This window comes from Astatotilapia calliptera, chromosome 1, assembly GCF_900246225.1.
Source record: "Astatotilapia calliptera chromosome 1, fAstCal1.2, whole genome shotgun sequence".
NCBI classification, from domain to species: domain Eukaryota; kingdom Metazoa; phylum Chordata; class Actinopteri; order Cichliformes; family Cichlidae; genus Astatotilapia; species Astatotilapia calliptera.
This window is the reverse complement of record NC_039302.1, coordinates 6287392-6301881: the sequence shown is the minus strand read 5'-3', so window position 1 is coordinate 6301881 and position 14490 is coordinate 6287392. Positions and strand designations below refer to the sequence as shown.

General features: G+C 43.6%; 1 protein-coding gene across 2 annotated transcripts; it reads right to left on the bottom strand.

Annotated features, from left to right (window-relative positions):
• Positions 1-1559: 1559 nt before the first annotated feature.
• spg21 (SPG21 abhydrolase domain containing, maspardin) lies at positions 1560-14044 on the bottom strand. Of its 2 annotated transcripts, XM_026158375.1 has the most exons (9): positions 13798-14044; positions 13595-13657; positions 7968-8129; positions 5693-5773; positions 3297-3442; positions 3111-3219; positions 2560-2667; positions 2329-2469; positions 1560-2122 (listed from the first exon to the last, which is right to left on the bottom strand). In XM_026158375.1, the coding sequence occupies exons 2-9, from the start codon at positions 13655-13657 to the stop codon at positions 2012-2014; spliced, it is 921 nt and encodes a 306-aa protein (XP_026014160.1). In that variant the 5' UTR covers positions 13798-14044; the 3' UTR covers positions 1560-2011. The 2 variants fall into 2 exon arrangements, with proteins under 2 accessions (XP_026014160.1, XP_026014245.1); XM_026158460.1 differs by lacking the exon at positions 7968-8129 and having other exon boundaries at positions 13798-14043.
• Positions 14045-14490: the final 446 nt, after the last annotated feature.

Genomic DNA, 14490 nt, shown 5'->3' with positions numbered 1-14490 from the left:
ACAAGCCATCTGTTATGTTGCGGGTAAGATTGACCCAGAACAGAAGTGATGTCACATGTCATCTGCATCACTACAGAAAACGGAAAAAAAATTAAAATTATAAAAGAAAATAGTAAAATAATCAATGCCAGTGTTTCTGACACTTTTAAATGAGTAAACATGCCCAGGGAACATAATTGGTGTTCCTTGAAACCAACATAACAGAGAAAGTCAGAGTGCTGGTGAACATCCACAGGAGACAGCAGTGGTAGATGATCATTTCCATGGTCAAGAGAAACCCCTTGACAACAACCAAGTGAACAAAACTCTCCAGGAGGAATAACAATATCCAAGTGTACCATAAAGACAAGACTTCCAGCTCTGGAAAAACATCCTTTGGCAGATGAAGACAAGATCAATCTACCCGAGTGATGGTGTGGAAAACCTCATGATCCAGAACATGCCACAGCCCCTTTAAACACAGTTCAGGCAGTGTGATGGCTTGGGCATGCATGGTAGTGAGTGGCACTGGCACACTGGTGTTTATTGATAATGTGACAGAATTCTGAGGCGTCGATTGCCTGATCTTCACTTATTGAAAGGAAAGGCCCACAAAAGAGCAACTGGAACTGCAGTAAAGGCCTGGCAGAGCACAAAAGAGGACACCCAGCATCTGCTGATGTCCATGAATCAAAAACTTCAAGGGTTTTCTACCAAGTATTAGAAATTTCCATTTTCTGTCATATAATTTGTCCGATTACTTTTGAGCGCCTAAAACGAAGCGATTGGGTTACAAAGAAATGTTTTAGCTCCACAATTTAAAATTCATCATGTACAGAACCCAAATTAGAAAAATGTCCGTCTAAATATTTCTGGACCCAACTGTATTTACAGCATCTAGACAGCTGACACTTTGACTTCACAGCCTCACCTGAAGTGGCTGTAGTTGCCAATGTCACTGAAACGTGCTTATTTCAAAGTGTAATCGTCTCCAGGGATGCGTCTCCTGCTACAGTGACTGTAGCACCACTACTCCAGCACTTACTGTGTCGCAGGCCTTTTAGAAGCAAATCCCGCCACGTCGCTTCATGACATTTTTCAGGCAGTTACTTTGAAAAACAGATCGAAGTAGAGGTGGGGGGCAGGATAAACTTCAACCCTGACCAGTGGGACATGAAACTGGTCAGCCACCTGTCAGATCTGATAAAAACCAACTAAATGTGCTTTTCCCTGCAGGTCTACTTACAGCACCATGAGTGTTTGCACAGATTTCAGTGTAGAAGTATGTCTGGTTTATAAAAATGCTATAAGGCACTGTTAGGCAGAGGGCAGGCCTCAGGGTGCTCCACACCAGATGCTGCTGGACTGCACCACAGATGACTGTTCAGACCTGCACGGGGGTGGATTCCTGACTCGGCATGTGCCCAGGCTGAGAAGCACTGCGTCATCCTCGGGTGATTTCAGAGTCCACATGATAACGTTTTCATGGCTTGGGATGAGCTAGAAAAGCTTTGCGCATTAGTGACGCCTGAAGTTGTCCACAACATTTGTGTCACTTAAGAGTCCAACTGCTCACATTGTACAGAAACCATGTAAAGTGTATTTTCACGTCCATGAGACAAACAAACAAACAGCTGCACATGTGACAAAGACACTGGACAAAAACGTCATTTTATCTTAAGGAGTTATACAAACATTTCATGAATCCTTCTGTTCATCTTGCTATTAACATGACACCAGTTTACTGCTGGTGGTGTTAACTTTATCCTCCGTCCCAAACAGGCGTGAACACAGTCCAGGCAGTACAAGTGACACAGAATCATTCCACATAAGGCAGAGTGTAAGATGTTTTTAAGCAAAGCGCAGTGCAAAAGTCCCATTTGTGTCCAGGTCTTCTTTAATCAAAATATTGCTTCATGTGTTCAATAAAAAATAATCTCAGGTTACGTGCTGGTTAGCTGTTGAACTCCACAGAAAATCTGCCAGCGTCCTGTGAAACCTGCTCAGAAAGACCCGAGCTGTGGATGCCAGCTCACTGGTAGTCTTCAGAGTCCTGGTTACTGCTCATCTCCAGCTCCTCAGCGCTCACCATGGCAGGGTTTATAGCAGCATACCTTGTCCCGTGAAACTGGCGCATATGAATCTGTAGACAAGTTAAAACAACGTCAGCTGACAGCGTACGACACACAATGACATGATCAGTGAGCGAGCACAGCTCATCCAACATGAAAATCATCCTCCGTCATCTAAAGCTGCAACAGACTATCCTGCCTGCAGAAGACGAGTTCGGCTAGAATGTGTTTGTGGAGAAGTGCTACACAGGAAACAGACCTGGAAGAAACAGCCTACCTGTATGTAGAGGTTGACCTCAGCGCTCCTGCACAGGTACGGGAAGTTTCCTCCCGTTTTCAGGTGCGCTCTTCTGGCGTTAGGATACAGCTTATACATCTCCTCTTTGGCTTCCAGTGACAGAGCGCTCTGATCAAACACCTCAACATCCAGAGGAAACACCACATCAGGTGACAGGAGCAGCTGAATGGGTTCTGCTATACTTCATGACAACTCTGCTTTAACACTTACATCTATGATGGTCACAGCAACGTCCTTTATCTTGTGTGGCTCCACATACGAGTTCTGACAGTTGAGCGTTAGTCGCGATGCTAACTCACTTTGGTTCAAACTCTCCAGCTGCGGGACCAGGAGGGGAGACAGGAGAGAGGTGCACAAGGTTACACTGCTGTGTTCACAGTGGGCAGTCGGAGGGTCACCCACCCACCTCTGGCTCTATTCAGACACGGCTGATGGAGCACAAGGATGTCACTGCACTGGTTTAAAGAAAGCTGTCGGCAGCAGTTCAGGCTGTGTCGATAAATAAAAGGTGCTCAAATCAAATATTGAGGTTTAAGAATTGTATACACTGAGTTTCAGCCTCATATACTGGGTTTCCGTATATATTTGTATAATTGTTGCACCCATTTTCCAATTTCTTAATTAAATGGTCCTGTTCTTCAGCCTGAAAGAACACCGTGTTTAGCAAAGTGAAATATCTCTGCCTTGGAAAAGCTGATCGAGCAGTAAGGTATTCTGTGGTAACAACACTGTACAAGTAACAGACGCGCGCACACACTTACCCTGTCTACCATGAAATCAATTGCATCTGCCATTTTAGGGTCCACAGGTCCTTTTGCAAAGTTTCCCAGAACAATCTTCTTCAGCAGGAACGCTGGCATCAACCAGAAACTGAGGGACAACACAACACACATGAAATTGACCAAACACTTTGATCCATCCACCATCCATCCATCCATCAAAAGCACCTGTTTGCAGTCCATGTCTGGTTAAAGATGGAGGTGTCGCTGAATGAGTTGCAGAGGATGAGCGAGTGCACTCGGGGAGACTTGTGTGTATACTCAGCAAACTTCTGAGCCAAGAATCCTCCCAGAGATGCTCCAAACAGATGTACCTGAAGAGTCACAGCAACACCGTCACACACTCGAGGCACACCTCGAAGCAGCCATGAGCTCTGCACCTTAATACACGTTCAGTTAAAAACAACATGTGAACGGTAACCAGCAGGAGTGAGTGAAAGCGGTCCTAGTTTTGGGTAAACATCTGTTCATACTGTGGCCATGATGGCGAGTGCCAGCGGTGTCCAACAGCAGGTTTCACGAGGTCGCAGTTCCAGCCATTCAGATGTAGCTCTGCATCCATATTCATGTCATGATTACATCCACACGCCTGCCACTGTCAGCAGTTCTGCTCTGGTGTGAATGGACTCCGCTACACACACTTTCTATCACAGTATCTGCAGAGTGCAGGAACTGCTTTCCCCACAAGGGGGCACTGTGGTGGTTCCTGAAGCACACTGCTCATTAGCCTAACCTGTGTTTTAGACCCTGGCAGAGTTCTGCATGACCTCCGTTTCTGCTCTCAGCTCACGGTCAGGGTGCTCGCACTCATAAGCTGCGGTTCTAGTGCTTTGGCCAAATCCACTGAGCGGGATCAAAGCCGACTGAAGCCTGACTGACACCAGCATGTAGGGATTTCAAAACCCGACAGCCTTCCATAATATTGTTTGTGTGTAGGCATTTATGAGTTCTTACTGAGATAAGGTGACAGCGCAGTTTAAAAACAATGATTATTACAGAGCCCAGTGCAGTCAGAGCCCTCTCTTTCTTGACCACGGTTGAGGTAAAGTTGTCAGCAGGAGGTGGGAGGACTGTTTGATCACAACTAGGGCTGCCACGATTAGTCGACCAGTCACGATCACGTTGACTATCAAAATCGTCGACGACTAATTTAATAGTCGCTAAATTGAAGCTTTGTAAGATCCTGAAAGACGCAGGAATAAGTAGCAGGATTTAAGAGTGTAATAACGGACTGAAACAGGAGATGGCAGCACTGCATGTACAAGGATGCCAGCTGTCGTCTAATGCCAAAGAAGAAGAAGCTGTATTGTAGCTGTGTCCAAATTTAAGGGCCGCATCTTTTGGAGGCCGTTACGTTACAGCAGGGGTCTCCAATCCCAGTCCACGAGGGCCGATGTCCCTGCAGGTTTTAGATGTGTCCTTGATCCACCACAGCTGATTTAAATGGCTAAATTAGCTCCTCAACATGTCTTGAAGTTCTCCAGAGGCCTGGTAATGAACTAATCATGTGATTCAGGTGTGCTGACCCAGGGTGAGATCTAAAACCTGCAGGGACACCGGCCCTCGCGGACTGGGATTGGGGACCCCTGCGTTACAGTGACGTGACAAAGGCCATCCAAGTTCAAAGACTCATCCAAATGCGTCCTCCTTTCCCCCAGATTGGAAGGATGGCTCAGGTGTGTCCTTTGTGGCCCAACCTATCCCACAATTCATAGCACGGCCCAGCCAATTCCAGTTTCCCACAATGGTGGCAGCTACTTAGTTTTAATATTACTCTTTCTGGGTCATGAAATAAACTTTTAAGATATTTTGCAATATCTTAAATATCTTTCTAACATCTTAAATATGTAGCAGTGTAAAATTAAAATATCTGCCCGGTTTATCAAGACATCACATGTTTGCAAAAGCGCTCCGATGTTTTCGGAGACGTCTGTTACCCACCAGCTCGACAGCGAGCCGGGGTTCAAGGCTCCTTAGAGCCGGCAAGAACAGTGAACTCCCAGCACATCGTTTTCAGACTGTGCGCAGTCTTTAGCTACTCAGATTAAACTTGATATAGAAGTCATTTAGATAACTTAAAATGTTATTGTTTGGCTTTTTCAGTGTTTTATTTGTTCCTGAATAACTCTGTTTGGCTGAGATTAAAGTTTAAACACAGCTGAATAAACGTCAAACAGAAAACTGATTAAACTGAAGTGTGAGATGGTCGAGAGTTTACTTCAGTGTCCTGTTATATTTTAGATAGCAAGGAGCAGACGGCCGAGTTTATTAACCTCCAGAGAGACAATCTGCAAATTTCATTAAAGTTTAATAAACTATCATCTTGTCTTTATTGTTAGTTAGCACACACCTTACACACTTAAAGCTGTAAGCTAAGGATAGTTATATAAGAGCAGATGCTGCTGGTGCAATAAGCTGTACGTCCAATGGATGATGATCTGATTAGTCGATTCATCGCAAAAATAATCATTGACTAGTTGACTGTCAAAATAACCGTTTGTAGCATAATCACAACTCTGGTCTACATACAGATCAGTCACCGTCAACACAAAGTACGGCCTTACTTTATCCAGTTGCAGATGATCCAGAAGCTTCCTGAAGCCATCGCAGAACTCCATGAGATCCCAGTAGACCGGATACTGCAGCTGCAAATCACAGCACCAAAACAACGCCATCACATTCAGTTAGTGGTGTCAGGCATATTCCATTATCTGGTTAGTAAGTTTGTACTTGGAACAAACTGTGTGGGGTTAGCAATGAACATTTCAAGCAGGTCCATCATGTCCCCGACTCAGCGGCAGACACTCCCACAGTTTCACAACTTCCTGACTCGGGCTGGGTATCGTCACTGATTTCTAGAATTGATTTGATCCCGATTCACAAGGTCCCGATTCGATCCACGACTCAATTAGATCCAATTTTAACTCAGACATTCAGAAATATTATGATTCTGATCATTTATCAGTACTGACACTTGTGAGACTTCATCAGAGGTGTGAGCATCACAGCAGAGGCCTTGTGTCAAAGTAACTGAGGATAAAACAGAAAAACATGAAGGAGATTTTCCTGGCCTGGCTTTTTATAACAGATAACCTTAAAAACATTCTGCAGTAGAACAAAAATGAAAGAAAACCATGAATCAACATCTGAATATTACCTGATGCTGCTGAAGTGAAGCAGAGCAAAGTTACAGAGGTTTGATTAGAAACACAGCTGAGCGTTTTGCAATTTGGCATAATTTTAAAAAGTTTGTATTTCTTCAGTATGACACAGCAGAAATGAGGCTTTGTTGTTGGAAAAAAAAAAAAAACAGCGGTGGACAGCGATGTTTGACTGGTGGGTAATTAGCAAGTAAATAATGCAGAAAACAGGAAACTGAGCTGTTCAGGGATTTTACCGTGGTGGCAGCAAAGCAGCAGAAGTCAGAGGGAATTCATGACGATGTTATCAAACATGAAGTGTAGTTTGAATCTTTTGGTTTCGTGAATGTTGGTCGGAAAGTGAGAAAACCTGCAGCATCAGAATCTGTGAGCTGTCGGCTCACAGATGCACCTGATGCGTCAGGTCCACGCTTTGTGTTTGTGCTGAATCCGCTCACCTGCTCTCATTTACTGTTTTAGCTGTTTGCTGGTTGATGAAATGGTTTTGTGAGGTTTAACCTAGGGCTGGGCGATACGACCTAAAATCCATTTCACGGTATAATTTGAAGCATGTGCGGTAATGACTTACATCGTGATATATTCTGTTCTTCTGTATAACGTGTTTTCCACACTACAAGGGGCAAAAGCCTTTAATTTTCTCAAAGATCGACAGTGCGCCTCATGTATGAATTCTGGTTGTGCTCACTGACCTCGAACCGATTTTATGCGGTACCCGCTAGCTTCCACCTAAACATGACATAGCATGTTCTGACTGAGAGATTTCTGAAGCATTCAAACGTACAGCTCTGCTATCACTTCCAACATAAATGAAGACAGGAAACTAAACAGCAGTGGCGTTTGCAGGGTTACTGAAGTTGGGCTAGCTGCTATATAATGATGTGCTACGTGATCGCTAGCTACACAGCTATGTTAGCATAATATAAACAGTGAAGCTGGAGGATGAACGCTAACTTTTTTTCCCCCACTCGATAAAATTTAACGTGGGGGTCTGATGGTCAGGGACAAATGTAATCGCATGGCAGGATGCTGTAAACGGACCAAACTTCAGTCAGGAGAACAACTGAGATGATCCATCCACAATACGAGGTTAGTCATTAATATACTGCAACAACATGGGAACAGAGAGGAGAATTCAGCATTAATGAATCGATGGTACGGAACTGGAGGAAGCGCAGTTTTTGGCTTTCCCCATATTTCAAAAGTACTTCATCTCTTTGCTATGACTGTCGCCCGGCATAATTTGCAGATGATACTGCTTGCAGCCGCTCCCATGCTTTCGTCCAAAACAGGCGCAGCTTAATGACACCATCAACATGCGTTATCGCGGTAGAGCGGTATAGTCAAAATCCGTGGGCCAGATTTATATAGTTTCTGCCGCCCACCTGTAGTTTAAGCTGAGATTCTGGTGTTTCTGGCAAAATACATTTATATTTAAAAATCGATTCAGGATTGAATGAATCGATATTGCTTTATCCAAGGTAAAATTGATTTTAATCGGAAAATCAATTATCAAAACCCACTCCTAATCCCGACTGAGGCTTTGTGCTACTGTGGCAGAGCGTCTCATCTTCCAGTAGCAACTGGACTTAATATGTTATTCAAAGAACTGCCAAAGAAATTTGAGGCAGACTATCCTGTGCAGAGTTACTGCACACAATAGTCCACCGGGATCGCTCACCGAGATGACTCTGTAGCCCCAGCCCGTCAGAGCCAGCACCTGCTGGAAGAACACCTCCGCTGTGCCGCTGACTGGAGGGAGGAAGATGATGGGACAGCGGACACTCTTTGGTCCAGCGTCGTACAGTGACCACACCTTACTGTCATCGTCATCAACAATAATCTGAGGAGAGAAACACATGACAGAGACCAGCTGCCTATTTAAAACAACATGCCAACAGAAAGACTGCAGCTCTTAAAGGTTGTGATGGAGACTAGGGCTGGGCGATATGACCCAAAATTCATATCTCGATATTTTTTTTTAAGTTTTAAGTTAAGAACAAAAAGAGAGTTCTAGTCACACTGTGTCCCAGATGTCACACGGGCACTTTTATTTACATACAGCGTAGATGTACATGAAGAAATTACTCAAAAATAAATTATCAGCATTTATTAAATAATCATGGTCCATAAATAAAAGAAAACAATGTTGTTTTTGTGCATAACAAAAAGCTCACAATTGTGCAGTCAAAATGTAAACTAATAGACGCTGAGCATAATAACAAAGAGACAGATTTCACAGCTGCACCACGTCTCTTACAGGTGCCATTTGTGGTCCTTATACACACAGTACGGTAATATTACGTTGAAGCACAGTACGTATCACTCCGCGAGGCTCCTCCTCGGTAGCTGTAATCCTCCGACAATCCATCAAGCAGTGCAGCTCCGTAGCTTAGCAAAGTCATATTAAAACATTTTTTGACAGATTGCTGAGCGCCGTGTTCCACATAAAATCGGTTCGCGGTCAGTAAGCACAACCAGAATTCATACATAAAGCGCGCTGTCGATTTGAGAAAATGAAAGGATTTTAGGCCGTGCAGCCCCTCCGGGCTGCATGTCGTTAGCGCGGTTAGCTCGCTAACACGTTGACACTGTCCAGCCCCACGCACGGGCGATCCGCGGTAACTCGCTAACGGAGATTTTCCTCTTTCATCTTGTCATTGCCTGCAGGTGAAGCTATGGGGGAGGGGGAGTTGTGTTCAGTGAAGGAGAGGCGAGGCCGAGTAACGCAGCGTAGAGACAAAAGTGGACGAAAGAGGCAAACCTGCGGCTCCACAAGTATAATTATAACGTAACATAGACTATATCGATATAAAGGATATTATCACATCTTATATCTCGTATGAAAATATATCGATATTTTTAAAAAACTCGATATATCGCCTAGCCCTAATGGAGACCAAACATTTTACAGTTGCCGTTTCCTGAGCCCATTCAGTCACATCTCTGTTTTTCAAAAGCATTCATTATATGTTCTGATTTTTGTACATTTTATATTCATTTCATCATTCAGCGTGAATGTGATGCCAGGTTCTTTGTTGGCCATTCTACGTGCCGCCCATCTGTGACTAAATGCTCACTACATGTATCCATGTTGGAGTTTTATTACAGCGTTCACTAAATACAGAATGATGAGTGCTGCAGGCCTGGCTCATGTTACATATATGCTGCGGTAAACGGACTGCTTCTACTCTACCCAAACATTTTTCTATGCATGTGCTTTCTATCCAGCATTCATTCTGTTGGATGCCTCAGTATATGCTGTTATTTTTGGGCCTCTATTCTGAGTGCGCCTACATAATTTTTGCAAATACAAATGTTGCATTTTGAGGAGAAAATTATTTTGAGTGAAGAAAATTCATTGCTGCTTGCAAGAAATGTATTTCAGTGTTTGCTATTATCCACACACACACACACACACACACACACACACACACACACACACACACACACACACACACACACACACACACACACACACACACACACACAAATTCTGATTGGCTGTTTTGGTGTCCAATCAGCTCGCTAGCTACTGCATTCCAGAAACACTGTCCAAAGTGTAGCTGAATCCAGTGGAGTGGTTTGGTTTAAACTAGATTAAAACGCATTTTTGGGTAGTGTCTTTAATTATTTTAATTTAAAATATATAATTTTTAAGACCATTGTTGGTTTTATTCTAGTTTAAACCAAACCACTCCACTGGATTTGGCTAGTAGCTAAATCTTTATCTAATATCTTTTATCCTGTCTTTCTCTTCTCACCCCAACCAATCACAGCAGATGGCCCCGCCCCTCCCTGAGCCTGGTTCTACAGGAGGTTTCCTCCTGTTAAGAGGGAGTTTTTCCTTCCCACTGTCGCCAAAGTGATTGCAATAAGTTTCTTAATTATTTTGTGGATAAGGTTGCTAGTTTGAGACCTCCGACTCTACCTATTGCTGACCCAGCCATGCATGGTTCTTGCTCAAGTCTGTTCTCTGCTTTTCTACCAATTGTTTTATCTGATTTAGAGAAACTTGTGTTGAATGCTAAACCGTGTGGCTCTCCAAATGACGTTGTTCCTCCCCGTTTTCTTAAAAAGGTATTTCCTATCATCGGACCACATATTCTGAACATTATTAATACTAGTCTTTTGTCTGGTCAAGTACCTAGGGAATTTAAGCATGCAGTCATACATCCTTTACTTAAGAAACCAGGCTTAGACAGTTCAGTCATATCAAATTTTAGAACCATCTCTAAGCTTCCCTTTCTTAGTAAGATTCTGGAAAGGATTGTTTATACTCAGTTGATGGACTACTTGAATGACTCTAAATTGTCAGAAATCTTTCAGTCCGGCTTTAAGCCATTCCACAGCACGGAGACAGCCCTCGTAAAAGTTATGAATGACATCCTGATAGCGACAGACCGTGGTAAATATGCAGTGCTGGTCTTGTTGGACATGACAGCTGCATTTGACACTGTGGATCACGATTTGCTGATCTCCCGCTTACAGCATTGTGTGGGAATTTCTGGTTCGGCACTTTTGTGGTTAAAGTCCTATCTTTTAAATAGGACCTTTTGTGTTAAGTTGGGGTCGGCCTCATCCTCTGTGGCCCCTCTGCTTTGGGGTGTTCCACAGGGATCTATTCTTGGGCCGTTATTGTTTTCATTGTACCTCTTGCCTCTTGGCGCGATTTTCCGAAAGCATAAAGTGCCATTCCATCTATACGCAGATGACTGCCAGCTCTACTTACCTTTTAGTCATTCTGATAGTCTCCCAACTGGACCTCTGCTTGACTGCCTTACTGATGTCAAAGCATGGATGGCAAAAAACTTTTTAAATTTTAATGATCGGAAGACAGAAGCAATTTTATTTGGCCCAAATCATTCTTCTCATACTCTGGATGTTGATCTTGCAGCTTTGACTTCCCAACTAAAGAGTTCGATCACAAATCTCGGAGTTAAAATTGATTCTGCACTCACCTTTGATGACCATGTAAACGGGGTGGTAAAATCAGCATTTTATCAACTCAGACGTTTATCAAAGGTTAAGCCCTTTCTTTCCAAGCGTGACTTGGAAAGCGTTATTCATGCCTTTATTACCTCACGTTTAGATTATTGTAATTCTCTTTTAACAGGGGTTGGGCAGGGCACTTTGTCACGCTTGCAATTAGTGCAAAATGCTGCGGCACGATTTTTAACTGGTAGAAGAAAATTTGATCACATCACTCCGATTTTGGCCTCTTTACACTGGCTTCCAATTGAATTCAGGATCCGTTTTAAAGTCCTTTTATTGGCTTTTAAATCCCTAATGGTCTGGCACCTGTTTATTTGTCTGATTTGTTGAAGCCCCACGTCCCCACTCGTTCCCTTCGGTCAGCTGAGCAGTTGCGGCTTTCGGTCCCAAAGTCACGGCTGAAACTTAGAGGAGACCGAGCGTTCTCTGTTGCCGCGCCGATGCTTTGGAATAACCTTCCTCTCCATATTAGACAGGCTGCATCAGTGCCAGTTTTTAAGTCTTTATTAAAAACCTATTTTTATTCCCTGGCTTTTAACTCTGTGGGTAACTGACATTTTTATTTTATTTTTTTTATTTTTTATTGTTTTTTAACTTTATTGCTATGTCTGGTTTTATTACTATGTGCATATTAGTATTGTACAGCACTTTGGTCTACCAGGTGTGTTTTTAAAGTGCTATATAAATAAATAAATAAATAAATGATGATGATGATGGCTTATGGGGGAGGGGGGGGGGAGGTCATATGATTTTTGGGGTTTTCTCTGCATGTACTATTGTAGGGTCTACCTTATAATATAAAGCACCTTGAGGCGACTGTTGCTGTGATTTGGCACTGTGCAAATAAAATTGAATTGAAATTGAACACTTTTTACTCTCTACTGCACAAATATGGGCACTGCACAGCTGTGGATTAAATGAAGCTTGGAAACAAAAGATTTTATCGTCCATGCCGCCCTAGTTTAGCTGTCCGAGCACGTGATGCTGAAAGCAGCGGCCCTGTGACTACTGCACACAACATCAGTATAAATGTGACCATGTGACAGATGGCTGACTGACCAACATGTGTTAAGGACAGAAGCCTTCAGTGCTCACATGACAACAAAGCAGGAAGTCTGCAGTGGCAGAAAGCCTCATGCACACCAGATCTGAGGACAGCCAGGCATTCAGTAGCTCACAGACTAACCACTTGGAGCCTAACTATTTCCTGGCACGGCGACAGAGTGAACCCATGTTCAGACAGCACCACCAACAGCAGTGTGTTAGTGTGAGCAGAACTAAGCTGCTGTGACTCTCCCTGGAGGAGTGTCACTGGAACTAAAGAGAAGATATCGTGATGAAGAGCAGCTCTAACACATGGACGGGGGAAACGTGGTACATACTAGCACATAGTAGTACTAATGTACTAAAGTACTAATGTAGTAAAACTAGTTTGTGGTGCAACTCAAATGCGGCTGCACCAAAATCCTGTGGATCATATGAGATGTTGTCATGTTCAGTGCCAAAGGTCACACCGAGCACACGACTGGTGATCTGACCACAAGAATGCTTGTGCATCCACGTGTAACCCTCCATGTATTCATGTGCACTGTCACAATCACTATGACATTTCAAAATGAAATACACTGCCATGTCAGAAACACACGTATAACAACATAAACAACTCCAAACAACGTTTTTAGAGCGTTTCCTGCTCAGTCATCTCTGAAAACTCAGACATGGATGATGATGATTCTGAAATTATACCTTCATATATCACATACATTTACTTTTAAAGTCCTATCCACCCACCTTTCCCCACTTTAAAGTCCGAGGCCAAATTTGAACATGAGCATTTAAAAACTATTAAAGAAAAAAGTCTAAATTGTCTTACATCAAAATCAGGGTCTGTAATTTAGAACAGACGTTAAAAAAAACCTCAAAGTTGTGTTTCTAATGCCACTTCCTGTAAACTCTCCCCGACTCCTCCAGGGTATGCTCGCAAAAATATTTAACAATCATTTTGTAATTAGTCGAACTACATGTGCAAACTCTAGACTGCCTACTGACATTTTTGTTTTCATACTGCTCAATCCAGCACGAAAGTTAAATAAAAATGGCTTTTTCTTCATGTTGTGGTTCAGTGGAGCAGAAGGCCTCGGTGAGCTCGGATCATAGTTTCGGTTCCAGCCCGCCTCCGCCATGCACCTGTACTAAACAGTAACCTGGCTTCTAACCGCAAGCGAGTTTGTTTTTCCTCGCAGGCACAGAGAGGACATAACAAGTGTGTACTTCCTTAATGACGCAGTGGGCCGAGCAGCTCTGTGTACTCACTCTCTTCAGTGGCACCGTGCTTCTGAACCAGTTGTAGTCCGGAGACACTTTAATCTCGTCCATCTGTGGACACACAAAGTAGCAGTCACAGGATGGCGGCGTGCTTCGGCCGGGGGAGGTTCGGGGAGAAAACACCACCCGCCGCGGCTACCTGCTGTTAGCTCCGCGGCTAACTGCACGAGAGCACCGGCTAAATGACTTACCACAGATGTTCACCGCGGCCCGAGACGCCGTGACGCCGCTGTTCCCGTGCTACCCGTGGACGTCAGTCACCGTATTCGAGACTCCAGGTCCATGTCGGGGTACCGTTTCTTAAGCGGCCGCCTGCTCATGTGACTCTGCTTTCACACACTTCCGTAAAAGCTCCTGGCTGCCGCGTTCACCTCCGTGCCACTTCTTCTATTGGTTTAATGAAGAATGAATCGAAAGCTTCCAGCGCAGCGCCCCCTGCTGTTTCCTTTCAAGCTAATAATCTAATTTATCTAACGCAAATATGGCGTAACTGCTCCAGGTTTGTATTATCTGCAGTGATGAGGATAAAACACAGAAAAACATGAAGGAGATTGTCTTGGCCTGTTTTTATAGCAGCCAACCGCCTTAAAAGTATTCTGCAGTAGAGCGATAAGTAAGCAAATCATGCAGAAAACAGATTTTTGATGGTAAACTGTTCTTGGAGCACAACGAGAGAGAGAGAGAGAGCTGTGCAGGAAGCGTGATATTATTGCGGTGGAAGCAAAACAGCAAGAGTGAATCTGTGACGATGTTTTTCAAACATGAAGTGTAGTGTCGTCTCCCAATTCAGGGGGTGAATCTTTCGGACCGATTTGAAAGCTGATTATGTCACAACGAAGGCTGCTGCAGAAGCAGATGAAGAATATCGAAAAACTAAATGTTAA